Genomic DNA, 27899 nt, shown 5'->3' on the forward strand with positions numbered 1-27899 from the left:
TACTGCACACTTAATAGACCACAGTATAGTGTGAACATAACTTTTACATGCACTAGGAAACCGGAAAACTCCAGACTCATTTTATTGCCATATTCGCTTTATTATGGTGGTCTAGAACCGAACCTGCAGTATCTCCGGGCTCTGCCTGTACTCATCCACACGCTCGTCCTCATTTAAAGGGTGGACTCCTCTCCCCGTCCCCACTGGTCGGGGTGTCGGTCTTTGCTCCCTCCCTCACCTCTTTCCCTCCTCACCAGATGTGGACAGGAGAGGAGAGGGGCAGAAAGTTGTCACCTGACTAGCACTGTTCTGAGCTGGCTTCCTGTGCTCTGGGTCTGGCCGATGGTTGCTATTAACTCTTTGCTGCCGGACCCCTCTGAATATAACTCCCGTGTCCGGGACAGGGGCCTCTCCTTTGGCTGGCTACACCTTGCTCCCTCACCCTGGTCTCTTACCCTGCACATTATAACTACCCCTCCATCTTTTTCTACTGAGGGAACCAGGCCTGGAAGGCTGTCTTTGGGCAGGATTCCTTTTAAGAAAGACCCTGTGGCGTAGTGGTTAAGAATCCGCCTGCCGATGCAGGGGACACGGGTTCGAGCCCTGGTCTGGGAAGATCCCACGTGCCGCGGAGCAACTAAGCCCGTGCGCCACAACTACTGAGCCTGCGCTCTAGAGCCCGTGAGCGACAACTACTGAGCCCGCGTGCCACAACTACTGAAGCCCGCGCACCTGGAGCCCGTGCTCTGCACCAAGAGAAGCCACCGCAGTGAGAAGCCCGCACACCTCAACGAAGAGTATTCCCCCCTCTCGCCGCAACTAGAGAAAGCCCGCACGCAGCAACAAAGACCCGACCCAGCCAAAAGTAAATAAATAGATAGATAGACAGACAGGCAGGCAGACTGACCCTAAAGCAGGGAACTCTCTGGCGGTCCAGTGGTTAGGCCTCGGCACTTTTACTGCCAAGGGCCCGGGTTCAATCCCTGGTTGGAGAACTAAGATCCCGCAAGCCGCGCGGCCAAAAAACCCCAAAAAACAGACAAGAGACTAAAGCAATATTTCTGCAACGGGTTTTGCATCTGGTGTCCCTTTTTTACCCGCTGTCAAGAGGGTGCGGTGATATTCCCAGACCATATGGTCCCCACTCTGCTGCTGTCAGCTGCTTTTGCTCCCATGGGAACCAGTCCTCTGTGCAGCTTCTTTGCAGGGGACACATACATATGGAGCTCTGAGTGGGCCCAGTGAGGAGCCCTCACAGGCTCTGGGTTGGGAGGAAGTGGTGGCCCCTCCCTCCAGACCCATCCCTTGGGCAGGACAACTGGGGTGACCCCGGGGGCATGGAAAGCTGCACCTTACTTCTCTTTTTGCTACTTTATTAATATTAAATGTGGAAACTTTGGGCTCTAACACTGTCTCGAGGGGACTGTAGAAGGTGCAAACATGTGTGGCCTCCTTTCAAGTGCACTTATCCTGGGTGGATGTTGAGTTGCTTGAGTCGCCATGGGCCCACACGCTTCTGGGGACAGCTCCTCCCCAACACCTGTAATGAGAGAGGGTACACCTCCCAGCGCAGGCTCTGCTCTCTCACCCCTTTTAACCCTTGATCTGGGTGGGAGGCCCCTGGGCTGGGGGCCCACGGCTTGTGTAACCAGTTATCTGAGACCGCCGTAGAAACATGCGTCTGTGGTCCCTCTCTCACCCCTTGTCTTGGTATCCAGATCATATCTTGGCCCCTCAGTCGAAACTCCTAAATTATCGTCCCGTGTCATGTCTTTTCTTTGCTGCTAATTTGAAAATCCTTCTTGGGCCGTTGTCCAGGAGCCCCCAATGGATTTCATGTCCCAAGGGGACTGGGTTGACGCCTGTGGGTCTCCTGATCACCTTGTCCTGAACTCTGCACCACTGCACCCGTGTAGATACCTGAGGGACCATAGGAAACCCCTAAGAGAGCCAGATTTAAGGCGAGCAACATTTCCAGGATCTCTCCATTCATTTGCTCCCCCACCTCCATGGCATCTTCACTTGGTTTTCTCCACAGAAGCCAGTCTTTGGTACAGCTGATGTACACCCACAACGTGCACGCTGCCCCGGGTTGGCCCCTTGACTCTTGGAAATAGTTGTGGGGATCTGTCTCTCATCGTTGGCTGCTTGCTGTGACCGGATGGTTTCCCTATGAATACAGTAGTAAATAAAATGGAGCACCCAGTTCGCTATTACTGCCCTGGGCCTAATACGGAAAGAAAGTTACATGGAAAGAAGTCACATTATGGCTTTGGAAGTTCTTGCATCAGCTGCTCTTAATCAGGCAGCTTTTTCTTCAGTTGTGCTTCTCCTGGATCCATTACTTAGATCAGGGATGTCATGGTGTGTAGCTCCAACTTTGAAGACAGAAGACCTGGGCTTTAGCTTGAATGAATTCCCTAGCTTCTCTGAGCCTTGGTTTCCCCATATGTAAAATGGGAGCAACAGTACATCATACCTCTTCTGCCCGTGCTTATGGAGTTGTGAGAGTCAGATGGACAGTGCTACGTGGAGCTGCTTTGTAAGCCATTGAGTGCCAATTGAAAGTCACATGTTGTGGCCAGAAGCCTCCAAGATGGCCCCCAGTGACCCTCACCTCCTGGTATTCACAGCCTTGTTTGTATTCCCTTCCCGTTGAACACTGCCCGGACTTAGTGACTTGCTTCTAATGAATAGATTAGGACAGAGTGGTGGTGTGTGACCTGGAGGCTAGGTCAGAAAAGGCAGTGTGGCTTTCCTCTTGCTTTCTCTTGGATTACACACTCTGGGGGAAGCCGTATTTTAAGCAGCCTTATGGAGGATCCCATGTGGCGAGAAAACAAAGGCTCTTCCCAACACCCCTGTGAGCTTGGAAGTGAATCCTCCAGCCCCAGTCTAGCCTTCAGATGACTGCAGCCCCAGCCAACACCTTGGCTGCAGTCTGATGAAAGACCCTGGGCCAGATCTACCCGGCCCAGCTGTTACATAACCAGCCTTACATTCCAATCATTAGAAACTGTGTGAGATCATAACTGTTGTTTTAAACTGCTAACGTTTGGGGTAATTTCTTTTTTTCCTAGCATGCAATAAGTTACTTTTTTTTTTTATTGGGGTATAGTTTATTTACAATGTTGTGTTAGTTCCACCTGTACAGCAAAGTGAATCAGTTATACATATCTCCACTCTTTTTTTAGATTCTTTTCCCATATAGGCCATTACAGAGTACTGAATAGAGTTCCCTGTGCTGTACAGTAGGTCCTTATTAGTTATCTGTTTTATATATCGTAGTGTGTATATGTCGATCCCAATCTCCCAATTTATTCCTCTCCCCCTTATCCCCTGGCAACCATAAGTTTGTTTTCTACATCTGTGACTCTACTTCTGTTTTGGTTCATTTGTACCCTTATTTTAAACTCTGCATATAAGCAATATCATATGATATTTGTCTTTCTCTGTCTGGCTTAACTTTACTCAGTATGACAATCTCTATGCCCATCATGTTGCTGCAAATGGCATTATTTTGTTCTTTTTTATGGCTGAGTAATATTCCATTGTATATATGTACCAAATATTCTTTATCCATTCCTCTGTTGATGGACATTTAGGTTACTTCCATGTCCTGGCTATTGTAAATAGTGCTGCAGTGAACATTGGGGTGCATGTATCTTTTCGAATTATGGTTTTCTCTGGGTATATGCCCTGGAGTGGGATTGCTGGGTCATACGGTAGTTCTATTGTTAGTTTTTTAAGGAATCTCCATACCGTTCTCTATAGTGGCTGTACCAATGTACATTCCTACCAACAGTGCAAAAGGGTTCCCTTTTCTCCACACCCTCTCCAGCATTTATTGTTTGTAGACTTCTTGATGATGGCCATTCTGACCGGTGTGAGGTTATACCTCATTGTAGTTTTGATTTGCATTTCTCTAATGATTAGTGATGTTGAGCATCTTTTCATGTGTTTGTTGGCCATTTGTGTGTCTTCTTTGGAGAAATGTCAATTTAGATCTTATGCCCATTTTTTGATTGGGTTGTTTGTTTTTTTGATATTGAGCTGCATGAGCTGTTTGTATATTTTGGAGATTAATCCCTTGTTGGTCGCTTCATTTGCAAATATTTTCTCCCATTCTGAGGGTTGTCTTTTTGTTTTGTTTATGGTTTCCTTTGTTGTGCGAAAGCTTTTAAGTTTAGTTAGACCCCATTTGTTTATTTTTGTTTTTATTTTCATTACGATACGGGTCAAAAAAGATCTTGTTGCGATTTATGTCAAAGAGTGTTCTGCCTATGTTTTCCTCTAAGAGTTTTATTGTGTCTGACCTTACATTTAAGTCTTTAGTCCATTTTGAGTTTATTTTTGTGGATGGTGTTAGGGAGTGTTCTATTTCATTCTTTTACATGTAGCTGTCCAGTTTTCCCAGCACCACTTATTGAAGAGACTGTCTTTTCTCCATTGTATTTCCTCGCCTCCTTTGTCATAGATTAGTTGACCATAGGTGCGTGGGTTTATCTCTGGGCTTTCTATCCTGTTCCCTTGATCTATGTTTCTGTTTTTGTGCCAGTACCATACTGTCTTGATTACTGTAGCTTTGTAGTATAGTCTCAAGTCAGGGAGCCTGATTCATCCAGCTCCATTTTTCTTTGGGGTAATTTATTATATAGCAGTAAATAACTAATATGGATGTCATTGCTAAGTCCCTACCTTTAGAAAGAGTGATGTTCACTATGGTTCCATATAAAGAAAATCTCCAAATTTAGCATTAAGCAGACTAATCCTCCAATTGTGAAACAGTTGTACTAAGGACAGTTATTCAGTCAGGGTCAATAAGCCATTGCAATTTGGTTTAGTGCTATTTTCTACTGCTGCATAACTTTCTAAGTTTATTTTCTTTTTTAAGAATTAACTTTTAGAGATTATATTAGGATCCAGGCAGGAAAATTGAAATCACCCCAGTTATTTTTACAGAGAGAATTTAGTTGAAAGAACTGTTTCCTGGGACTGAGTTATCAGAAAGCAGCCTACATCCCTAGGGCCTGAGGGAGCAAAGGGGAGGGTGGGATTCAAACCTTTCAGTGGGGGATGCCACTGGGCTGGAGCACGTAACTCTGAGGGGGCCGGTTCTGGAAGTGGGGGGGGGGACAAAAAAGCTGGGAATGAGCCAAGCGCTGCTACTGGAACCACCTGAGGGTCCAAAGTGACGCTTGCTAACCAACCTCTCCTTCCTGTCGCTTGTGCCCAGGCATGCTCTCTCCCTCCAACCCCTCCCAACCCACCAGGGAGCAGCAGACAAGGCAGAAATGTGGTTTGCACAGTCCCGGACCCAGCATAGCAGAGCTGAGAGATAACAGCCTAATAAACAGCACAGCGTCACGTCTTTCCTAAGTTAATGAATTATGGGTTAGTTAGAAGGCACATTCCCTGCCAAGGCCTCTCTCTCTGTTGTTCACTGTAGTAGGAGCCTGTAGGGGATGTGGTGTCACTGAAAGTTCCCTTCCTGGGGCTCTGAGATTTCCTGACACTGCAACAAGTGCTACGAGCCTCCATCTCGCCCAACCCTGCAGCCAACCGAACACTTGCCCACCAGGCTTTCAGCTCGGGAGACCAAAGCCATCATTTTTGCCCTGCTGATTTCTTGCACTCACTGATACAACCTAATGTATATTTAACTTTAAATTAGGAAGAATGAAATAAAATTTAAAAATTTTTTAATTTAAATTCATTTCTTCAGTGTCACCGGCCACATTTCAAGAGCCCAGCAGTGCTACGTGGCTAGTGGCTACCATACTGAACTGCACAGAATAGAACATTTCCATTATTGCAGAACATCCTATTGGTCGGAGCTGTCCTAGAGCCTTTAAAATGCTCATGGGAAAGAAACAAGCTGGTAAGACATTGGATGTTCAAGAGGAGGAGGATGTAGTAGGTAGCATCTCCAAGCTTATTTTAACCAATGAGCCCTTTATTTGCATTGATCAAGACTCAGGAAACCTACTTTGGTTTTGTGATCTTGAGGCAGAGACTGGAATTTCTCTGTGCCTCAGTGTTCTCTATTCACACCATGGCCAGTATCATTTCTGAGTTCGCTGTTTATTATAAACCTCTTTGCCAGCACGTAGCATCTGCTGCTGTTGCTTCCACATTCCCCTTGCCTCTTGCCTCAGGATTAGTTTCAAGGGAAACCAAAGATTTTACTCTTAGCGCCCTTGATTGACCTCCCTGCCCCATTTCTCCAGCAACCCCTTCCCCTCCCTGATCACCACCTTCCCTGTGGCAGCCCCTGGTGGCTCGTGATTCACAGGAGAAAGTCCAAAGCCAGAACCTTCAGAACACACAGCGCTCCTGGGTCCACTCTATACTTCACGCCCACGGGCTTTGGCTCGAGCTCTTCACCTTGCCCAGAAGTTCTCCTGTTCCTTTGTCCACCTCTTCGAGCCTCATGGCGGGAGTCTACTTCACTGGCGGCCCAGCCACCACCCGTTTGGATTGGCCACCATGTTCATGGCAAGGTCATGCTTTGCCCTGCCTGCTCCTGGCCAATGACCGAGCATGGTGAGGGTACTAGAAACAGTGTGGCGCTCTTCCAGTGGGCAGCTTTGGGTCAGGGCCTCCCCGGTGGCCTGGCCAAAGCTGTCTCAGAGGTGCTCTGCCATCAAGATGCTTCCTTCCCGCTCCTTTCGCAGGGGTCAGACCTGCACTGCAGTCTGACAGCTCCCCCTGCCCAGCCTGCTCCCTCCCCCTTTATCCGTCATACCCCTTCTCGCAGTAAATCTCTTGTATGTCTAATTCTGACTTGGTATTATTTCTCAGAGACCCAAATTGACACAGCTAGAGCTTCCCCTGACTCAAACCAGGCAGAATCAAGCACTTTTCCATCCATGTTCTCAGCGCCTTCTGTGTATACCTGTTAGAGCACTTCCTACATTCACCATCACCACTGCCACCCTCCTCGTCGCCACCCTCCTCGTCGCCACCCTCCTCGTCGCCACCCTCCTCGTCGCCACGTCTCCTCCACTGGGCAGTGTCTAAAGGTCAGGCACCACATTTCTTACATTCTGGTCCTCCTGTATCTGCCATGCACTAATATGTGTTGGTTGAATTAGATTGGGCCCATTTATCCTTCGAGGGGCTGAGTGATCCTCTGTCAACGTTGACTAGTGTTAAAGAAAGGCATTTGCATGTGTCTGGTCAAAGAAGAGATGCAGTGACATCATTTACGCATGAGACCGGCCCCCGTGTGTCATTAATACGAGAGTTAAAGTTCACACACTCGTTTACTAATGGTCCACTTAGTTTTTAAACAATATGGTACCCACCATCTTTGTTGTATTTTTTCCCAATAGGCACTCTGCAGTACATGGCGCCGAGATTATTGATCGAGGACCTCGTGGGTATGGTGCCCCGGCTGATATCTGGGCCCTGGGCTGCACCGTCATTGAGATGGCCACCAGCAGGCCTCCGTTCCATGAGCTCGGTGAACCGCAGGCAGCCATGTTCAAAGTAAGACATGTTGGATGGTTTAGGTTGCTGGTGTTGGAGAGAGAGAATTCAAATCAAAAATCTCCCAATCCAGAAACCTCTCCACAAAGGTGGAAGAGAAAGCATACAGGTTGTTTTGTTTTGTTTTCTTTTTGAATAAGCATAAAATCAGAATGTGATGTGCGTCACAGGCACAAGAGAGTGGAGCGCTAAGAGACTGGAAAGCGGAACTCAGCCTTTCCTCTAGCCAAGCAGATGCAGCCCTTTACATCCGTGTTCTGAAGAGAAATGCTGACTAGTCCTCAGGTGCAAGGACTAGACAGCACCACTGGTCACAGAAGTTCACCCGAGGTTCCCCTGACAACTAGAGTGACCACTTGTGTTAGCTAATTGGCTTTACCCAAAGGAAAGATCAACTTCTCAAACCTTTAGGACGGGACGTAGTTCTGGAGCAAAAGGCTCCACTGAAGTTAGGCTCCTGCTTTCCCACAGAAACCCGGAAATTGGAGCGCTACCTTCCTCGGTGGTGGCATTCCAAAGAGATGGCTCCCAGGTCCTTGAGAAAGATATTTCTGGCAAGAGGCTTATTTGGCTTTTAAAAAGGTTTACATATATCTCGAAGAGAGACACAGAACTTAGAATGACAGGTTTTCTAAAGTGAATGCTCTAAGAAAGGTGGGGGGTATCTCTTTCTTTCTTTCCAACTGAGGGAGTTAAGCTTCTTCGTTAATCTGTACGCGCTCTTACACTGGGTAAGGCTCAAGGGCCGCGTTGGGTGTGTCTTTGGAGGACAGCTTTCTGTCTAGATTTGGAGAGGAGGATCTTTGGGTATCAGATGCTGTCTCCTTTGTCCTTCTAAAAGCCTTCCCAGAGCTGACAGGAAGGGTGACCCGTGTGTTGAGGCCCACGTGGTACTGACTGGCCCTATGGGTGGGGCTTTACACTGGACATGCTCCCTTGGGAAGGGACGTGGTTGCTTGCGAGCCCAAGGGAAGCTGATGCGAGGACAGCCAGTGTATCCGAGGTCAGGTCTGTGGCTTCTGGCTCCGTGGACGCTTGGAGAAGTTGAAGAGCAGCTGTAGCCTTCAGAGGTCGTTACCAGCACTGACCTTCCGCGGAGCACTTTTGTTTGCCCCAAAGATAAGAAGGAAGAGAGCAGGGTCCCAGAAGGCTAAGTGGCCACTGCTTACGGATGACAAGGTCACAGTACATGGAAGCAGCCTGATGGAACGTGATTCCAGAGGCCTTTCTTCCTGCTTCTCTACCAAGCCTGGTGGCCTCCCAGGCCTGTCAGCCCCACAGCCTCCCTGCCTGCATCCTTGCCAGGCCCTCTGGCTCAGTCTCTTCGGCAGAAGGAACTCAAAGGCCCGAGTGCAGGGCTCTGCCCATGAGCTGGGTGCAGCCTGCTCAGCGGGTTCTGCACGCCCTGTGCTCTGATGCCTTGGTGCACTCCTCAGCCCAGCCCCTGCAGAAGGTTCTCTGAGCTTCCCACCCTCCCAGCAGCTGTGAGATAGCCCTAAAGGCAAGATCTCAAGTTGACGAGTGTCTCCTGGCACCTGCAATCCCAACAAGACCCTGAACACCGTGGCTGGCAGGCAGCAGTGACCTTCCAGCCTTTCCATGCCTGTCCAGGATGGAGCCACCTGGGGCTGGCAAAGATCTTCCTGCAGCTTCAGTTACAGGCCTCGGAATAAATAGCAGCTGGTGGGCTTCCCTGGTGGCGCAATGGTTAAGAATCTGCCTGCCAATGCAAGGGACATGGGTTCGAGTCCTGGTCCGGGAGGATCCCACATGCCGCGGAGCAACTAAGCCCGTGCGCCACAACCACTGAGCCTGCTCTCTAGAGCCCACGTGCCACAACTACTGAAGCCCGCGTGCCACAACTACTGAGCCTGTGCTCTAGAGCCCGCGAACCACAACTACTGAGGCCTGCGTGCCTAGAACCCGTGCTCTGCAACAAGAGAAGCCACCGCAGTCAGAAGCCCGCGCACCGCAACGAAGAGTAGCCCCCGCTTGCTGCAACTAGAGAAAGCCACGCACAGCAACGAAGACCCAACACAGCCAAAAATAAATAAATTTATTTTTTAAAAAAACAAAAAAAACCGTAGTGCCCATGTTTGCACTTTTCTTCTTGAGAGCCTGGGGAGAAGCTACTCCCTTCCTCTCTGAGTTCTTGTCCTGAGTTTTTGTCTCTGGACCCCCCTCGTGCCCTTAGATCCCCACCCCTCAGGCGAGGGGTGCCAGCTGGAATGTGCCCTGCATTTCACGTCTTGCGGGTTGAATTCTATCCAGTGTTCAGTGTTCTCAAAATCCAAAACTCGTTTTTTGAAAATGTTGTGTTATTGTGGTAAGAACACAACATGAGATTTACCCTCTTAACAGTATTTTTGAGTCAAGGTCCAGCACTGTACAGCAGATCGCTGGAAATTATTCATCTAAGTGCCATGTGTGCCCAGTGGATAGTAATGCCCCATTTCCCCCTCCCCTCAATGCCAAACTCTCCATCCTGCCCATGAGGAGCAGCGTGTGAGAAGCGGTTGGTGCGCCCCTGGTGCAGGGACTTCAGGCTGTGAAGTCGGAGGCTGGCGGTTTGCTCTCGGCAGCGCCCCGGTCTCACTGAGCGGGCAGGGGAGGCCGCGCCAGCCCCATGGTTGCCGAGGAGCTGGGAATGGGGTGCATCTGGAGGACAGAATGGCTTCCACTCCTGGCTCATTGGGTGGGCTTGGAGACGATGAGGAGAAGACCGCGAACTTTAAAGATGACAACTCCTCAGATGAATGGAGAGCCGTCCCTGATGGGAACGGTCACGCAGGATGGATGAGCCGGACTCGTGGAAGCATTCCCGTGTCACAGTGAGATGTGACGACTCAGCCCAAACTCCTCCCCCACAGGGCGCAGGCACAGAGAGCCTGCGGCAGGACGATGATGAGCTAGCCAGCAGTGGAGCTGAAGCAGAAATTGCAGCAGGAGCCTGAACAGGAAAGGGCAGCGCCGCCTCCCTCAGCCAGTTGCACCCCGTGGGGATGAGGGCTTGGGCCCTGAGTTACCAGCCTCCAGGTTTGCTCTGCCTGTGGTTTACAGCTGGAAGTTGGAGGTTTGGGCTGTGAAGGCGTAGAGACTGAGAGGCCAGGGCGCGATGCTCTCAGAGGGCCTCTCACACGTGGCCTTTCATCCTGGGCGTCCTCCCTGCGTAGTGATCTCAGAGCTCCGAGAGGACTAGAGCAGAAGCCCCAAGGCCTCTTAAGGCCTAGGCTCTGAACCCCCCACCAGTATCACTTCCCCCACAATCTACTGGGCAAAGCAAAGTCCCCAGAGGCCAGCCGGGGCTAGGACATGGATAGCAGTCATGGAGGCCATTGTTGGAATCCATCATCAGCCCCTCCTAGGATGGCAGATACAGGAGCTTTGTGTGGAAGGTATGTACACCTGGATTTGCCCGAGACCACACTGTCTCATCGGTCACCTCTGCCTTCATTGCAGGTGGGCGTGTTTAAGATTCACCCTGAGATTCCAGAAACCCTTTCAGCGGAAGCTAGAGCCTTCGTTTTATCCTGTTTTGAGCCTGACCCCCACAAACGTGTCACCGCTGCTGGACTGCTCCAAGAGGGTTTCTTAAGGCAGGTGAACAAGGGCCAGAAGAACCGAATTGCTTTTAAGCCGGCAGGTGAGGCCTGCTGGGATGGCAGAGGTGACGGCTCTCCCGAGCGCTGAGCTTCCCACATGGTGCCCATGTTTGTGAAGAGCGGTGGGGCTGGTGCATTAGGTGTGGGACGCGGAGACACAGGGAGCCCCATAGGTGACAGCGATGAACCTCACATGCCCAATGCTCCGTTAAAGCCTTTCCTTTGGGATTGTGCCAGGGAGGGAGGTGGGAGGTACCCTGGCTGGGGTTTTGTGTCTTCCCCAGGTGCAGAACCTGGCGCTTCATCTTTGGAGCCTGGCCTGTCACCCTGTGCTGCTCCCGACCTTGGTTAAAGGGTGTCTGTCCTGCAGGCCACCGAAGCAAGCAACACCTTCTGGGGCAGTAGGTCCTACCGGGCAGTGATATACGAGTGGTCCCGGTGTGGATGGGGCGGGAGCTGGGACAGGGTGCCTCAGCATCTTGCACCCAGAGAGCAACTCGCTGTCTCAGCGTGTCCGAAGGGCTGGTTAGAAATGCGGAGTCTTGGGCCCATCCCGGACCTGCTGAAGCAGAACCTCCATCTCCCCAGGATCCCTGGGTGATCGCTTGCACCCCCAGTTAGAGCAGCGCGGGCTTAGGCCCCTGGGTGCGTCACGTGGCCCAAGGGGCTGCCTGGGGCTCACTGTCCCCATCCCCGGCTGCCCCGCACAGAGGGTCCCAGGGGCGCCACGCTGCCCCTGCCCCTGGCGGGAGAGCTGATGGGCGGCAGCAGCAGCAGTGAGCATGGCTCGGTCTCCCCACACTCCGATGCCCAGCCCGACGTGTTCTTCCAGAAGTCCCAGACGCCCACGCATCGGCTCAGCCACCTGCTCAGGTACGGCCACCCCCCACTCGGAGGACAGAGTCCCTCCCAGGTGTAAACCAGATGGCCGCGAAGGGCTTTTGCTTCCTTTCTGCACGATCAGCAGGGCAGCCGGGGCGGCCACTGACAGTAAGAGAGAGGAGGGCAGTGAGGTCACTCTCTGTCCCTTCCCCTCCCCCCTCCTCTTCCTCCCCTCCCCCTCTCCTCTTCTTCCCCTCCCCCTCGTCGCTTCCCCTTCCCCTTCCCTCCTGTTTCCTCCTCCTCCCCTGTCACCCCTTATTCTCTCCCTCTTACCCCCTCCTTCCCCCTCCCTCCTTTCCCCGTCTTTCCCCTCGCCCCTAACACTGGTGCATCTTCCTGAGGGTGGGGCTGCGGCGGAGCCACCTCTCAGCCCCTCCCCCACGGTGTCCCTGGGAGGCGGGGGATTGTCGCCTGCGTTTGTCCGCAGTGTTCCTGATGCGAGCTCGGCCTCAGAGGACCGGAGCGCAGCCTCGTCCCTGGAGGACAGCGACCTGGGCCTCTTCCTGCTGCGCAAGGACAGCGAGCGCCGTGCCGTCCTCTACAGAATCCTCTGGGAGGAGCAGAACCAGGTGGCTTCCAACCTGCAGGAGTGCGTGGCCCAGGTACAGGCCGAGTGCGGGAGCTGCAATCCCACGCCCTCCGCCCAAGGCCAGGTCCCAGAAGAGGTCCAAATGGGACTGGTGTTCCTGCTGCCCTAGAACATTTGCACAGTTACAAGAACCACCCTAAGTATTTCCCAACGTCCTTCCCTTTTCCAACAAAACAAAAGAAAATACAAAAAAAAAAAAAAGACTCCATTGAAGCCTGATTTTGCATTTGCGGAACACTGCAGTGAAACCAGGCACTGATGGGGCAGTGCTGCCTCCTGGTGGAAAACAAGCCAAATGACAGCACAAAGCCCAGTTAACCCCCAGCTGCACCAGTTGCCCTCAGAAGCTGGGAGAACAGCCGCTTTAGGAAGAAAGGTTACGGATGGAAATGTTTGAGTTTTAACTCATTTTGGATGGGAAAAGGTCCTTCTAGCAAGAGGCCACTGCCCCCTATGAACTGTGCCTTGTGACAAGGCCTGTTGGGGGTGGAGGGTGGTTTACAAGGGGTTAAACAGGATGGCAGACCATTCCTTGAGGGGCTTAGTTCTGTTGTTTGCGGGCCAGAGAGGAGAAGGGGGCCACATAACCCTCTAACAGGAAGGATATGGAGGAAATTCCAGGACCAGAGCCCGTGTCTCGCCTGGAAAATCCGCAGTTCCATTAGCAAATGGACAGTCTGGTTAATCTAGTTGCCCAAAGTACTTCTTGGATTTTCCCTCCCTCTCTCTGAATTACTCAGTGACTGATTTTTTTGGGTGGGGGGTTGGTGATCAGAGTTCGGAAGAGTTGCATCTCTCAGTCGGCCACATCAAGCAAATAATTGCGATCCTGAGAGACTTCATCCGCTGCCCGGACCACAGGGTGATGGCATCCACGATATCAAAGCTAAAGGTGGACCTGGACTTTGACAGCTCGTCCATCAATCAGATTCATCTGGTACTCTTTGGATTTCAGGATGCTGTAAGTGCTCCATTTGGCCCTAGAGAACATGCCAGAAGGTAGGAAGCCCACTGAAGTGGCTCACAGCCAAGACCATGGAGTTCGATTACCATCATCTCCCGTAGTCTCCATCTCTTCTCACCTGTTTACGCCTGAATCCCGAGTGTCAGCAGTTTTCTAAACACTGAATATGTGTATACAAGTGACTGGTCTGATTGCATTATGGCCACGGAGAGCAGGAGTATAGGATTTGGGAACGAGTGGCATCTGCCAGCTGGGTAGGTGTGGGGTTTAAGCTTATGTGTCTGCCCGAACAGGTGTGAGTTCCTCCAGGCCCAAGGTCGTGTCTGGCTTAGCTTTGTGTCTCAAGTCCCCAACACAGAGCCTGAGGTTTCATAGATGCTTCATAAATGTTCGTTGAATAAACAATGAAGAGGCCCGTGCAGTAGCTCCGATCTCTGTACCTGTCCCCTAGACCCCCGTGTGACTTGGGGTCAGCTTAAAGGAAGACTCAGTCCAGAAGAAACATAAGTCAGGCAGAAACTCAGGGCAGCACGGTTAACCCTTTATCTCAGAGTAGAAGCAAATTCGAATTAGTAAGAACTATTTCTTAAAAGTACAATGGACCAGAAATCTGGATTTTTGTGATTTGTAGGTAAATAAAATTTTGAGGAACCACTTAATTAGGCCCCACTGGATGTTTGCGATGGACAACATCATCCGTCGAGCGGTGCAGGCTGCAGTCACCATCCTCATCCCAGGTAAGGGCCCTCTTTTTGGTCAAGGTCAACTTCAGGTGGCTATGGAAAAGGTCAGACAGGTCCTCTGTACTCACCAATTGTTGCTTTCCCTTTCCCATCTTGGCTATGTACGTCTCTGCAATTAAGTAAATGATGTCACAGACCCCTTTAGGGCCGAGATTCTGTGATTCTGAGAACATCTCCTGGTGATGTATTTTTACATGCCCCTAGGCATAACTGAGGAGCACGCACCGCAGGTAGACTAAACTCAGGATCTCAAAGGAGCACTGAGCCTGACGGCCTGGCTCCTACAGTGCGTCATCTTGTGTGCTCAGCAACGCCTCCTAGTTGGTTGACGATTTAACGGCTCAGTCTCCTCTCTCAGAATCATCATGTGGCAGCTACAGAAATCTTTGGCTTTTTATAGGCTCTATTTTTGAAATGTTAGAGCAGCTTAATACCCAAGTTGATTCTCCTTCCGCGGTGCCTTCTTCCTAGGAAGGGAAGCTATGTGGCGCTTCGGTTAACACTGCCCCTTCCTCTCATTACTTTGCTCCCTCCCTGTCCTCTGCCTGCTCCCCTGAATGCACTCTGCCCAGGCTCAGCTTCTGGGAGTGGCTTGTTAAACCCCAGGACTTCATTATTCCCCAGTCCAAGCAGGAAAGTGTTTGTAGTAAAAACACAGGCCTGGGTGGAAGCCCGCTTGTCCCTTTTTAGAACTGCCCTTGGCTAACTAAACACCTTGAAGTCTGTTTCCTCATCTGTGAAGTGGTGGGGACCATCTTTTCACTGCAGAGCTAAGTGAAATAGTCTCCTCTCCATTTTATAAAGTCAGCAGTCCCCTGATGGAGCATCGCATTGGCCTGGCCGGCCTCTGAACAGCCACGTTTGCTGGCCCGGGACATAAGCTACACCAAGCCCTGGCCTTGTTGAACCGTGGTCCTTTTCTTCCGTGATTCCACAGAGCTCCGAGCCCACTTTGAGGCTGGCTCAGGGACCAAAGGGGTGGAAAAGGACACGGATGAGGCAGAAGAGGACTATGCCCCGGCAGACCCACGCGGGAGCGAGGCGCAGGTGGCGTGTGGGTGGAGCAGGCCCGTTTCAGCAGTTGCCCAGGAGGCCCAGCCCCAGCAGCTCCACCAGCAGCATCTGAGCCTCCAGCTGAGCAAGCTCAGGCAGGAGACCAACAGGTGGGCAGGGGTGGGACAATGACCTGGACTAGCCCGTCAACTCAGTGGTCGAGTGCCTCACCCAGGTCTCAGAAAAGCATCTTTACCCCCCAAGGAACTGCGCAAGGAGATATTCTCAGCTTCAACTGGGGGACTAGAAGGATGCCCCCCTTTTTTTTTTAATGCTAGGAGTCAGAGACGTAGAGTGCCTTGCCACAAGCCGTACTAAAGGCAGCAGCATCTCAGAGTTTTCTCTGTCTCTTTACCGAGGTGGGTTCCCTGACATGGTGTGTGGGTCCAGCAACTCGGGGGGGACATCTGCGGCCTGCCCCTGCCGAAGTAGCTGAGTTGGGGGTCAGTTAGCACTGCGTTGATGGACAGGTATCCCATAACCCTGACCCCAAGTAAGTCTGCCCTGTCCTCTTTGAATCTCTCCCTTGTGTTTTGTCATGATCCCTAGGCAGGCATTAGTGAACCACCTTCCCCGACAGCGGACCCTGGCACTGCCGTGAGGTTCCCACAAGAGTTGGGCCCTTTTGTTTATTTCCAGGCACATAGTAGGTGTTCAAAACGTATTTGTTAAATGAACAAAAAGATTCCCATTTGCGCTGGGGAACCACGTCATCAGTGGGCTTAGCAAACTAGTTGGTACTGGTTCCAAATGATGCCTTGTTGCCCAGTGGTCATTGGGAATGCTAAAATTTAACGGGGACAAACAGTGTCAGGCATACCTATTTCGGAAGAAAAGTTGTACACACCCCTAGGGATCTCTGAAGTTTAATTTTAGGCAGATCTAATCATTTCTTTTTAGAAAGGCCCAGTTTTAATTAACTGGTAGTGGTGGCAAAACTCTTTTTAAGTTTTGAAAAAATGACAAATGTGAAAGTTGATAGTAGTACTTAGCCCTTCTTTAAAATGTGTTTCTGGTAAGGTTTATAATCACCAGATTCATAAAATGTTATATATGGGTTCAAAGGTTATTCCTTTCCAGGGTCAATATTGTTATCTTCCATCTCAGTAGAATTAGTAATGAGACAGCAGCCAGCACCTGACTGCGAATGGCTGACAGACACACAGCTCCTACAGACACGCCTGCCCTTGTAGGATGGAGATGCCTTAGCTGTTGCTGGGCACAGCAGGAAGGCACCTTTGGCCCTGAGTGATGCTGACGAGGGTAACACATCTGTCCTGAGTAGTGTCTGTGAGACCAAGCCCCGTGAAGCGTTTAGCGCAGTCTTGGGTAAGTGTTCGCAGTAGTGTCCCTCTCACCTTCCAAGCAGCAAGAGTCTTTCCTGCAGTTCCTACTTCCCCCTAGCTGTTCCAACAGCAGCAGGGCTTCTATCTCCTTGGCTTACTCTCTGGTGAGGAGGGAAGGACCTGACCACTAGTTTCAGTGACTTGACCTGACTTAGGGAGACAAGTTGGCTGAGTTCTACTGATCACCATCAGGTTATCTTTTGGTTCATGATACATATTCTGAGGCAAAATATACCCACGCCCTGAGCGTTGGTCTTTGTTTACAAGGGGAGGGAGCACAAGAAAGGTGCTCATGTACAGGCTGAAACCTGATCACACAACTTTGAAGAAACTAGACTGACCGATGGGATTGTGCCTTTTTTATTTTTTTTAAACCTCTGAATTGTTCAACAAATGTTTGAATTGAATTGAATGGTATTACGCTCTCTCTGGAGGATGGCTTTTTTTTTTTTTAAACCAGACTTTTGGAACACCTAGTTCAAAAAGAGAGAGAGTACCAGAATCTTCTACGGCAAACCCTAGAACAGAAAACTCAAGAATTGTATCACCTGTAGTTACAATTCAAATCTAATGGTGAGTGATTTTCCACTTGCTCTGACTTATGTGTGTGTGAGACCATTCAAAATCTGGCTAGTACTCTAGTCAGCCTTGAAACAGTTGAGGTTATTCTCGATCAGACCAGTAAGTACTCCAGTAAAATTCCGGAATACTGGTCAATAATAAAAAGGAACTATCAGTACATTCAAAAGCAGATGAATCGCAAATGCATTATGCAAGTGAGAGAAGCCAGATTCAAAAGGCTACATATTATGATTCCATAAATGTAGAACGTTTATAGGAAATTCTATTAAAGGCAAAACTACAGGGACAGAAAATAGAACTGGGTGGGGGGGTGGAATTGATGATAAAAGGCCACGAGAACGTTCTGGCGTGATAGAAATATCTCTACCTTGATTGTGGTGGTGGCTATGTGACTCTGCTTGTCAAAGTTCTTAGCACTGCATACCTAAAAAGGGTGGTTTACGGCATAAATTATACCTCAGTCAACCAGCCTTATGCATTTGGTGCCCAAAAGGGCTACAGGTGCCTCTTGGAGTGGGGAATGGATATGGAGTGGGGAATGGATAAGCTGTGAGGCCAAAAATCTCAGTATTAAAACCTATTTCCTCATTTGAATTCCAGTGCAGTTACGGATATGATTTCTTAGAAAAGGCATTTTAAAGATGGGAATACACATTTAAAGTAGGAGATAATTAGTTTGAAGTATCACAGGAAAGGAACACTTTTAATCTCTGGAAAGTGACTCCAAGGACTATGGACTGTTGCACAGTGTGTAGCAGAGCAGCTGAGCCAGGTTTAATCCATTTCCTTTTCACATCACATTCTGGAATAATAGTTTATTTGAACCAACTTGTTACTTGAAGAATTTTGCTGTTACACATCAGTATACAACATAACTTTCTAATCCTTACAGAGATTACAGAGAACTCAGCCTCCCCTCCTCGGTCTTACGGGCAGAGAACAGAAGAAGTGCTTGTCGACTGGTTGCAACTGCAAGGAGCGGATACGAAAACAATTGAAAAGGTAAACTTACAACCAACAAACCATTCCTGTGCTATCATTACAGAGCTGCTTAGCTCTTAATGTATTTGATCTTTGTTTCAGATTCTTGAAGAAGGTTATACACTTTCTGATATTCTTAATTATATCACTAAGGAAGACCTAAGGTACCTTAGACTACGGTGAGAATAGCCTCAAAACACTTCGTGGAACAGAAAATGACTTCTTTGGTGTAATTAGGCTTTTTTTTTGCGGTACGCGGGCCTCTCACTGCTGCGGCCTCTCCCGTTGCGGAGCACAGGCTCCGGACGCGCAGGCTCAGCGGCCATGGCTCACGGGCCCAGCCGCTCCGCGGCATGTGGGATCTTCCTGGAGCGGGGCACGAACCCCTGTCCCCTGCATCAGCAGGCGGACTCTCAACCACTGTGCCACCAGGGAAGCCCCTGTAAAAACTACCAACCTCACTCCAAACTCTGGAGTTTTTCAAGGTTAAAGTTGGGGAAAAGCTGAGAGGGGGCAGAAGCTAAAGGCCCAGTAGAAAAAGTCAAGAGACAGGCCTGGCTGGGAGTGGAGTGAAGCGAGACATGAGATGCTAGTGGGCTACTACACCCAAAGCCTTCTTTCTTTAACTTGCACCCTGCCTTCTCATCCCCACGTCATCTTAAATAGTCTGCTCTGCACAGATGCAGCAGCACTCCTGTACAGTACCTCTCGGGCCATGTCCCACTCCTGCTAAGGCACAAGTGTCACCTCCATGTGTGAAGAGAACATATTCCTGTTTGTTTTAGTTAAGTAAGTTTTCAAGTTAGGGACTGCATTTTTAAGACTAGACAACAAATCTAGACAAGTCTGGAAGGATATACTATAGCTTTTGCCGTAAGGGCTCCTAAAGAAGTATTCTGCTGTGTTGCTTTGAAGTTGTCTTCTCTTACGACTCTCTAAAGAAGACTCCTGTTTGTTTCGTAGTGGTGGTCTCCTCTGCAGGCTCTGGACTGCAGTCTCCCAGTACAGAAGACAGGCTCAGGGGGCCCCGGCAACCCAAGATGAGGCTTAATCAATCAGCTAAGCCAGGGGACACAGGGAGCAAAGAGCGGACAACATACACACGAATTCTGCTGCACTTACGCAAGGAAAACACCGCTTGTTCAATGAACAATTTAAGAACTTGAAGTTTTAAAGAATTATGGAAAAAATTTTAACCTTTTATTTATCAACATGTTTTCAAGGTGAGTAGAACTTGTATGTATTGTGAAAACAGTGATTGTAAAACCTGGTCTTGACATCCCAGAGTATTAGGGAATCCTTAAAAATGAATTTTAATTTACTTCAATGGAAAAATATCTGCTGGAAAGGTGAAACAACAGGTGTTTAAAATAACAAAAAGGCTGGGAATCACTGTTTTAGATTACACATTCCATACATTACTATTAACTGGAATTGCACTTAAAATTGATAAGAATATGCCTTGTATTTAATGTTTGATATGACTGTAAATAGAAAACTATTAAGAAAATAGCTTCATATTTATACTTAATGTATAAATGGAGAAAACTAACTTATTTGGCCTTTAAAATGAAGTAGTCTTATTTAAAAATCGAATTGTCCTTCCACCCCTGCCTGGTTATAATAAATATTGTGTTTTATTAAGGAGAAATGATGGTTCAGTGTGAACAGGCTTCAGCACCGACATGCACACAAATGGGGGCGTGTGTGCACATTAGGGTACACCAGGTAAGCTGCTGGGCACTGGGAGGGACAGGACAATGATCGCCCCACAAAAAGGTGGCAGAGTTGGACAGGCATATAAGGAATTGTTTCTCCTTTTAGTAACTAAAAAAGTATTTGTTAAACGAGTATACAACTAAACCAAATAGAACTATTTTAAAGAAGTAATTTGAAGGAGGGTTAAGCAAACTCTTATTACCTATTTTAGACCTATATAACTAAAATAACCTTTATAATAAGATCCATACTATCCTTAAGATATAACATTAAAAGACGTTGTATCTTTTAATGCAACACTGTACAAACCACATGCAATTACACTATCTATCTATCTATCTATCTATCTAAATCTACACTTTCTTTCTATGGGTTTTTTCCTCTTTAACAAAGTTGAGAACCCAAAGCATTCCTTACAGTTGCTGCTGAATACCCAACTGAAGGTGTACCATCTCGCATTAACTGATGGACTTAAACTTGATCCACTGGTTTGCACCCCGGACTTCAAAAGGCAGATCGCTGCAGTAGATGTGATAGCCGAGTTCTTCCAAAGGTGGTTCAGGGTCAGCTGTAGCAAACTGGGCAGCATCCTCAATTTCTTTTCTCACGTCAACATCAATTTCCTAAAAATCAATCAGATTACAGTTCAAGAGATGTTTTGAATAGACAGCAGCTTAGGTACCAACTTGTTCTACTGGGAACCTCTTGCTAGTTGTTAACTCTCTACTAGTACTGGCAGTATACCTATTATTACTGAAAATGTTAGGTTAACCATGACACAACGATCCACGAAGGGGGATTCTGGAGGACAGATACCAACATTAAGACATATACCCTGGCGAGGGAACATTTATGAATTAGAAATCTACAGTATATTTTTAGGAAAGAAGAACTGATGGTGGAGGAGGTTAATGTCCTGTGAAAAATATTGCGTTGGCCAAAAAGTTCTTCGGGGTTTTCCCACAACATGGCTCGGAAAATTTTTGGCCAACCGAATACAATATGTACTTTCCCACTTACTTACCTAATTTACCGAGTGGCAGCTTCTTGTGTAGAGAAAAACTGCTCAAAAAGGAGAGCCAACCTTCAAAGGCAGACTTACTTTTAAACCATCAAGAGTCACTGTACCTTTAGTTCTTCAACACTGGCCAGATTGCTGTTCACCATCCTATCCTTGAGAAGCATGATAGGGTCACTCTTACTTCTAACTTCCTGAATTTCTTCTCGTGTACGGTAACTAGAGGGAGGGAAACAGAGTTACAAGTAGGTAAGAACAGTGCCGGCACAGCAGAGACAGTCTGGGAAACACAGCAGTCTGTTTCTGAGACGAAGGAGCACATCAGTACTCACGTCACCGTAAGAAGGGCAGAGTTATATACTTTCAAAATACAAGAACTCATCCTAATATTCTGTAAGGAAGAGCTGCTCTGTCTTTATAGAAAACTCTACAATGGCAATTCACCTGGCTTCTCTGGCATTCTGACAACAGGCGCCAAGTTTCTATTTGCTACTTTGATCTAGAGGTAGGGCGTGAAGGTAGTGGTGGAGGCAGGGGAGATGGTTTTCCGTGGTGATAGCTATAACCTTTGAGGCAGCAGAAGGCTAAGCACAAAAAAAATGTGCCTTGCCTTTTCTCCCTTAAGACCACAGAGCAGTGTGGCTGGCAAGAACTTGGAGAGGAGGTTTTCCGATTCTTGATTGTACAACTGACCCTTGTCCTACAGCACTTGAAATAACACTAAAAGCAAAGAAAGGCTCTACCATTTTTTTAAGAACAGAATTACACCAAGTGCTTTCTTCCATGTAAGCTGCTCTTCATAACATTTTCCCTTAGGCCTTCATTCTATACTCAAAGCCTTATTACGGCTTACTTTGACTAAATCTACTCTTAATTATGCCACACTCCGGGACTGCAGCATTACATGCCGGAGTTGCCAGGTGACAAAACTCCTTTTTTTTTGACTGATTTATTTCAACATATGGAATATCCCACGTGCTACTTGGTCTTGCTCCATTCCAGCCAGAAGAGGACTATGCCATGAGAATCTGGAGTAATGCCTACAAAAGGTAAATGCCCCCAAGTATCCTACTCTACCATCAGTCCTGTTTTATGCAACAATTCCTCTCTGCAATTGTTTTCTTATTGGTGCTCATGCTAACTAGCATGTACACACTAGAGGAATTTTCAGAATGCTTTCTATATTGGAACCAATTTATTGGAAGGCACGGCTTTCAGGCTCAGACTAACTACTAAATCAATGCATGAAGCCAACTACTGGTGTCTGGCTTCAAAAGCAAACACACACTGAAATGCTTTGCTTTTTCATCTAAGTAGCACCATTCAAAGCCCATCCACTTCGGACACCACACTCAGTTTTCCCATGACCATACCTGACTCCAGGATCACTCATGCTGTGCCCATGGTAACGGTAAGTCTGCAGCTCCATCAGTATGGGCCCCTAAAACAGAACCAAGTGGAGGTAAGGTGAAACAATGGCCACAGCCTCAAATGTACGTCCTTTCAGGATCAAATACCTTCATCAGATCTGAGTTAAGAGTTTCTTCTTAGTTGATTCTCATTTCTATTACCTATTTATTGCATGTTTCATTCTCTTTTTTTTTTTTTTTTTTTTTTTTGCGGTACTCGGGCCTCTCACTGCTGTGGCCTCATCCCGTTGCAGAGCACAGGCTCAGCGGCCATGGCTCACAGGCCCAGCCGCTCCGCGGCATGTGGGATCCTCCCGGACCGGGACACGAACCTGCGTCCCCTGCACCGGCAGGTGGACTCTCAACCACTGTGCCACCAGGGAAGCCCCATCCTCCTTATTTTTAACAGGAACTTATTAATAAAAGCCACCCCCCCCCCCGCAGCATATTTTGAATCAAAAAGGCAGACAATTCTTTATGTAATGTCAATGGGTTCTATTTCACCAGAATTGCATTTGATATATAATTCTTTAAGCACAGCATAGATTTAATTAAGAAAAGCCTATCAGAAAGCGGGGATGGCATTTATCTTCACGGTTAATATGCTAGTCTTTCTGCCCACCCCCCTCCCCCCCAGTCACAGGGGAAATCATCTATAAGCATTCTGATCAAGGCTAGAGAAAAACACTAACATAAACCTTAACAACGTAAGATGAAAAGCAAACCTCTAGTCCTCTCGTCCTTCTCCACTTCCATGCACACATGAAGAGAGGCTGGATAGATGACTTTCTACGTCACACCCACTTCATGCAGTGTTTCGTAGGGGACAGCAACCAATCCTGCTTCACAGAGATCTAGCTACTGTGTAACAGAAAGTTGGCAGGTGCTGATCCTGCGACTGGGAGAGCCCGGCTACCACGAGGTAGCTTGCTCATGCTACACCAGCCCCCTTTTAGAAAACAACTTTGAACAGAGGGGATGGGGTGGATCTAGGATCCTTGGGCAGTTTGGTGTAGTAGTTAAAAGAGGGCGGGAGATGGAATCCAAGTGCTTGGGTTCCAGTTCTGGCTGTACTCTATAGTAGCTACATACCTCAGTTTCTTCATCTACAAAACAGTAATTAACCCAGCTCAGAGGTGCGCCGATTAAAAAAGGTAATACCTAAGTGCTTAGCACATTGCCTGACCTATCATCTCTCAATAACTGTCACCTATTGATTGTTAATCATCCCGTAGCCATTTGGAAGCACGGCTGGTTAGGCTAAGGGGATGGTGATAAAGGGGTTTTTCCAGACCCTCCCCTAATTCCAAGATCAGGCTTTGGTCAGGCTGAGACAGTCAACACACTACAAACTACTGATCCTGTTTCCACATACTGTTGGATGCCACATATTCTTTCAGGAACTGGGAGGGGGGGGATGATGATACCCACCACCCAGGGCGTGGACCCCTAGTCTCAGAGTCCTGATACAGACCAGTGAGCCCACTGCCACCAACCTGCCATCTCAGTCATCTCATTTTTTTCTTGTTCAACCGTTCTACAGCTCCCTCCCCTCTTCACCCTCTCTTCCATTTTCATCACTGCCAGCCCAATCTTATTTGCACTACTGCCCAAACACGTACGTGAGGGAAGTCACTGAAGGGTAAACCTCAGGGGCCTGCTTTCTGGGCTGTGAAACACTGATTTAGGGAGAAGAACATCTTTCCACCAGCTCAGATGGCATGTAAGCCTCTTTTTAGGCCAATCTCACTGTTCCCTTCTCCCTCCACTGCTATAACTGGAAGGGTCAAGGTTCTTAGGACTGAAACAGCAAGACTAAGACTACATAATTTAAACGTATTATTTGATTTACAAAAGACAAACTTATACTGGATGCCTATTTTACATAAGCAAAGTTCTGTGCAGGGCACTGCAGGAGTCCCCAGTCTGTTCACTCAAGGGGCTTATGATTGATGGCGGGGGGCGGGGGGTGGAAGAGTTAGAAGCACATAATTAACCAAACCAAAAGGCAAAACAGATTGTCACAATGAAGACAGAGGCAGAATGCTGAGGGAGCACTGCAAGGAAAGATTTACCCCAAATGGGGCAAACATGGAATGTTTCCCAAGACGTGAGCTATCAAGACCATGTTATTTATATGAAGGGACCCGATTCGCTTAACTGGACCCAGCTTCTATCTTTTACACCTCAATTAGCAGCTACTCCTATATTGCTACAATAGACACAGGGGGCATTCTTTTAACTTTAAGACAGGTAAGTGTCATTAGAAATCTCTAGCCTAGAGGCCTACAAGAAAAATCTTACCTTTCCAGCTCTACAATAGGCAGCTGCAAACCTTGTGGCCTCCCGGACACACAGGATATCCATTCCATCTACCTATTAATAAATGGGAAAGATTAAATAAACACAACATTGTAAATCAACTATACTTCAATAACATTTTAAAAATAAAAAGGAAAGGGGCAGAGCATAAATCCAACTGCCTAAAACCATTTTCATCTTACATGACCTGTTCATCCACTAAGGAAACAGAACTCTTTGATCTCTGTGAGATTTTCAAGGGCACTTGACAGAGTGCCTGGGCCCCGCAGGCCCTGAGGGTGTAGCTCCAGCTCTACAACAGGTGTCCTTACCCTCAGCCCAGGAATGAAGTCGCCTCTCTTGTAGTAATCAGTGCTGGCTGCTGCTCTCTCCACAGATGTTCCCATCCCATAGCGGTTATTCTCACAGATGAAAATACAAGGCAATTTCCACAAAGCCGCCATATTGTAAGCTTCGAATATCTGACCCTGGAAGTATGTTTAAAAGTTCAAGTGGTTTCATTTTGCTGTTTTTCTCTAGACTTCATCATCCACAACAGCTGCTGCTCTACCCAGCAGAGAAAGCTTCCATAGGATGAAACGCCTCACCCACAACTAAGCTTCTGAGGCAAAGGAGTGTGTGCGCTTGGGGGGGAGCGGGGCACAGCGCAGCAAACCCATCACCTCTTTTGCCGCTAAGGAAGTGACAAACCAAGTACTACTACTTGCTTCTGTAGGGCCAAGGCAGCAGCGGAGAATACAACGGGAAAAGATGGGCATGTAAGAATGTACTACGGCTGCCTAGTTGTGTGCTTCACTATAAATTCTATGAGACCCTCTGGATGACCAGAGTGAACCGGTGTCTGAGAATCGGCATCCAGAGCAGGGCCTGGCAGGGTGTCAGCCACGGACCGGTGATTACTCAGACCACGACAGAAGAGCGAGAGGAGTCTGACAGCGCCTTGGCATTCAGGGGAATGAGTCTGTACATTACGGTACTGGTTTAAGAACTGGTTTGCCAAGGATTAAAATGTAAATCAGTCCTTCCCCACAGAGTCTGTGGAGCACTGAGGTAGAGCAAAGGTGAGCGTACTCTTAGGAGTACACCTATATAAAGCGCTTGTGAAACAATGCCAGGATGTAAATCTCTAATGTGGCCACAAAACCAAATTTTAGCTTGCCAGATAAATGGCCATTTCAACTAGTAAGCAATATACTACTTCACCACAAACTGAACTATGAATATTCAACACTTTGGACATAACACTGTAATCATTATTGCAGTGTTAAGAGACACATACTCACCTGATTAGCAGCGCCATCACCATACAAAGTCAAACAGATTTCATCTTTTCCGTTATACTTACAGGCCAGAGCAATCCCAGCTCCCAGGGGCACCTAATATTAAGGACAACCAAGAAAGGAACCACAGAAATCCGTGAGGGAAGAAGTTAATGCTCTGAATGTTAACTCCTGACCAGAATGTGAGAGAGAAATGACACTGTCCCTACCCCAACCCTGTCTCTGCTTACCCTACCCCCAATATTATAAACAAACTAGCAAAGTAACACGAATAACTACTATCGTATTCTATGTCAACCATTTAGCAATAACATTTATGCATTCAGAGATTCAACTGCTAATCCTGAAAAGCCAAAAAAAGAAAAAGAAACCAAGGATTAAAAAAAATACCAAAAACAAACCAAAAAACCCAGATGCTAGAACCTTAATATATTAGAAAGTAAACCGAACAATCTAGATACGATCTTCTGCTGTTCCTTGTCCATTATTTACTAACTGATGAGAACAAGGAGGACGGCATAACCACAGAAGCTGGCTTTAGATTCAAACTAGGCCCTTAAGATCCTGACCACCTGCTTCTCCTGGTCTGGTACCAGTGCCAGCACTGTCTACAGCAGGGAGAGAGGTGTGGCCAAGAGGATGTGACAAAGCAATTAAATATCAATTAAACGGCAAAGGTATAGTTCTACTGCTAGAGGCTCTTGCTTACTTATAAAACATAACAAGTACCTAAAAGGAAACATTTTAAATCACTGTACAAATCTATTTATTAAATGATAGGGTATGAAGCAAGAGGTCATTTAAAGCACACCGTGCCCCCCAAGTACTGAAGTACTTCAGAGGGAAGTTGTCTGGGGTACAGAATATTGCACAGATGTGGGCCAGGGCCAAATCCAGAAAATCATACAATGCTAGTCCTCAACTACCTGAGCTCCCACGATGCCATTGCCCCCGTAGAAGTTCTTGGCGTACATATGCATCGATCCTCCTTTTCCTTTAGCACAACCTCCTCTTCGTCCTAGAAGTGGCACCACACAAACATGACACATCAAAACCAAATATATAAAACAAACAAAAACACACCCTGAGTATTTACGTAGAGGCTCAACCATTAGAACTCAGAAACCGATTCAACTACATAAGCACCTGTCCCCCTCTATGCAAATACCTAGACAAGTCCTCCTTGTCTCCTGGCCCTTTTATAATGAAGGTCAGACCAGTCCCATGTCCTTGACCTTTCCAACTTTTTCAGCTCTCTAATCACTGAGTTTTCTTCAGATGTTAGTGTGGTCCCCTAGACTTTTTTTTTTTTTTTGGCCAGTTACAAACATCTGATTTCTCCTACACTCGCATAAGAGTCAAGGGGGACAAAGGGACTGTTGAGAAGATTCTACCCAATGAAATACTTATACTCAATTTACTTTCTTTGCTAGATTTCTATTGGCATGCTTGAGTGATAAACACTATTCTGATTTTATAGAGCTGACCTTTACCTGAGAGGCCAGACAACCTCAAAAAATGGTCAGTTTACTCAAAAGCACAATAGAGGTACCAGAGCACCAAAAGGGAGAGGTTTTTTTGGTTTCAGCTTTTTTTTTTTTAACCCTCAAAAAGGTTTCAATGTTAACTTATAAACGGTTAGCATCTTAATAGGAGATCTGAAAACTTAATTTCCCCTTTTTGTAAATTAATAGCAAACCTGTAAGCTCTGCGAGAATTGCTCGGACAGAAAGCCCACGAGTAAACGTAAAGCCGTGAGCCCGATATGCTGTGATCAGATGGTCTGTGGGGTTTATGCCGGCCTCCAGGCCCACACAACAAGCTTCCTGCATTCAAGGAAGAAGTGGCAATGAGTCAGTACAGTACACCATTTCTAGTTAAAAGGTTTCCTACACTATTATGAAATATTTGGCCC

The 27899-nt window shown here is 47.7% G+C and overlaps 2 protein-coding genes across 4 annotated transcripts in view; one reads left to right on the top strand and one right to left on the bottom strand.

The window, feature by feature from the left end:
• The window catches only part of MAP3K15 (mitogen-activated protein kinase kinase kinase 15), a 149219-nt gene extending 129527 nt beyond the window's left edge, over window positions 1-19692 (top strand). Inside the window, 12 exon segments of the mRNA XM_067723097.1 lie at window positions 7338-7358; window positions 7361-7494; window positions 10954-11137; window positions 11807-11969; window positions 12406-12580; window positions 13343-13528; window positions 14163-14268; window positions 15212-15437; window positions 17134-17246; window positions 18148-18257; window positions 18339-18415; window positions 19200-19692. Coding sequence (XP_067579198.1) covers window positions 7338-7358; window positions 7361-7494; window positions 10954-11137; window positions 11807-11969; window positions 12406-12580; window positions 13343-13528; window positions 14163-14268; window positions 15212-15437; window positions 17134-17246; window positions 18148-18257; window positions 18339-18415; window positions 19200-19287 — 1583 coding nt within the window. The 3' untranslated portion in view covers window positions 19288-19692.
• PDHA1 (pyruvate dehydrogenase E1 subunit alpha 1) overlaps window positions 19417-27899 on the bottom strand; it is a 32833-nt gene continuing 24350 nt past the window's right edge. For all 3 annotated transcript variants that reach the window (XM_067723095.1, XM_067723096.1, XM_067723094.1), the window contains 8 exons: window positions 27684-27810; window positions 26911-27002; window positions 25988-26080; window positions 25016-25171; window positions 24687-24758; window positions 22347-22414; window positions 21084-21192; window positions 19417-20578 (listed from right to left, as the gene is read on the bottom strand). In XM_067723095.1, coding sequence (XP_067579196.1) covers window positions 20414-20578; window positions 21084-21192; window positions 22347-22414; window positions 24687-24758; window positions 25016-25171; window positions 25988-26080; window positions 26911-27002; window positions 27684-27810 — 882 coding nt within the window. In that variant the 3' untranslated portion in view covers window positions 19417-20413. The remainder of the gene's footprint in view (window positions 20579-21083; window positions 21193-22346; window positions 22415-24686; window positions 24759-25015; window positions 25172-25987; window positions 26081-26910; window positions 27003-27683; window positions 27811-27899) is intronic.

The sequence above is a fragment of the Pseudorca crassidens genome, chromosome X (assembly GCF_039906515.1).
Source record: "Pseudorca crassidens isolate mPseCra1 chromosome X, mPseCra1.hap1, whole genome shotgun sequence".
Classification (NCBI taxonomy): Eukaryota; Metazoa; Chordata; class Mammalia; order Artiodactyla; family Delphinidae; genus Pseudorca; species Pseudorca crassidens.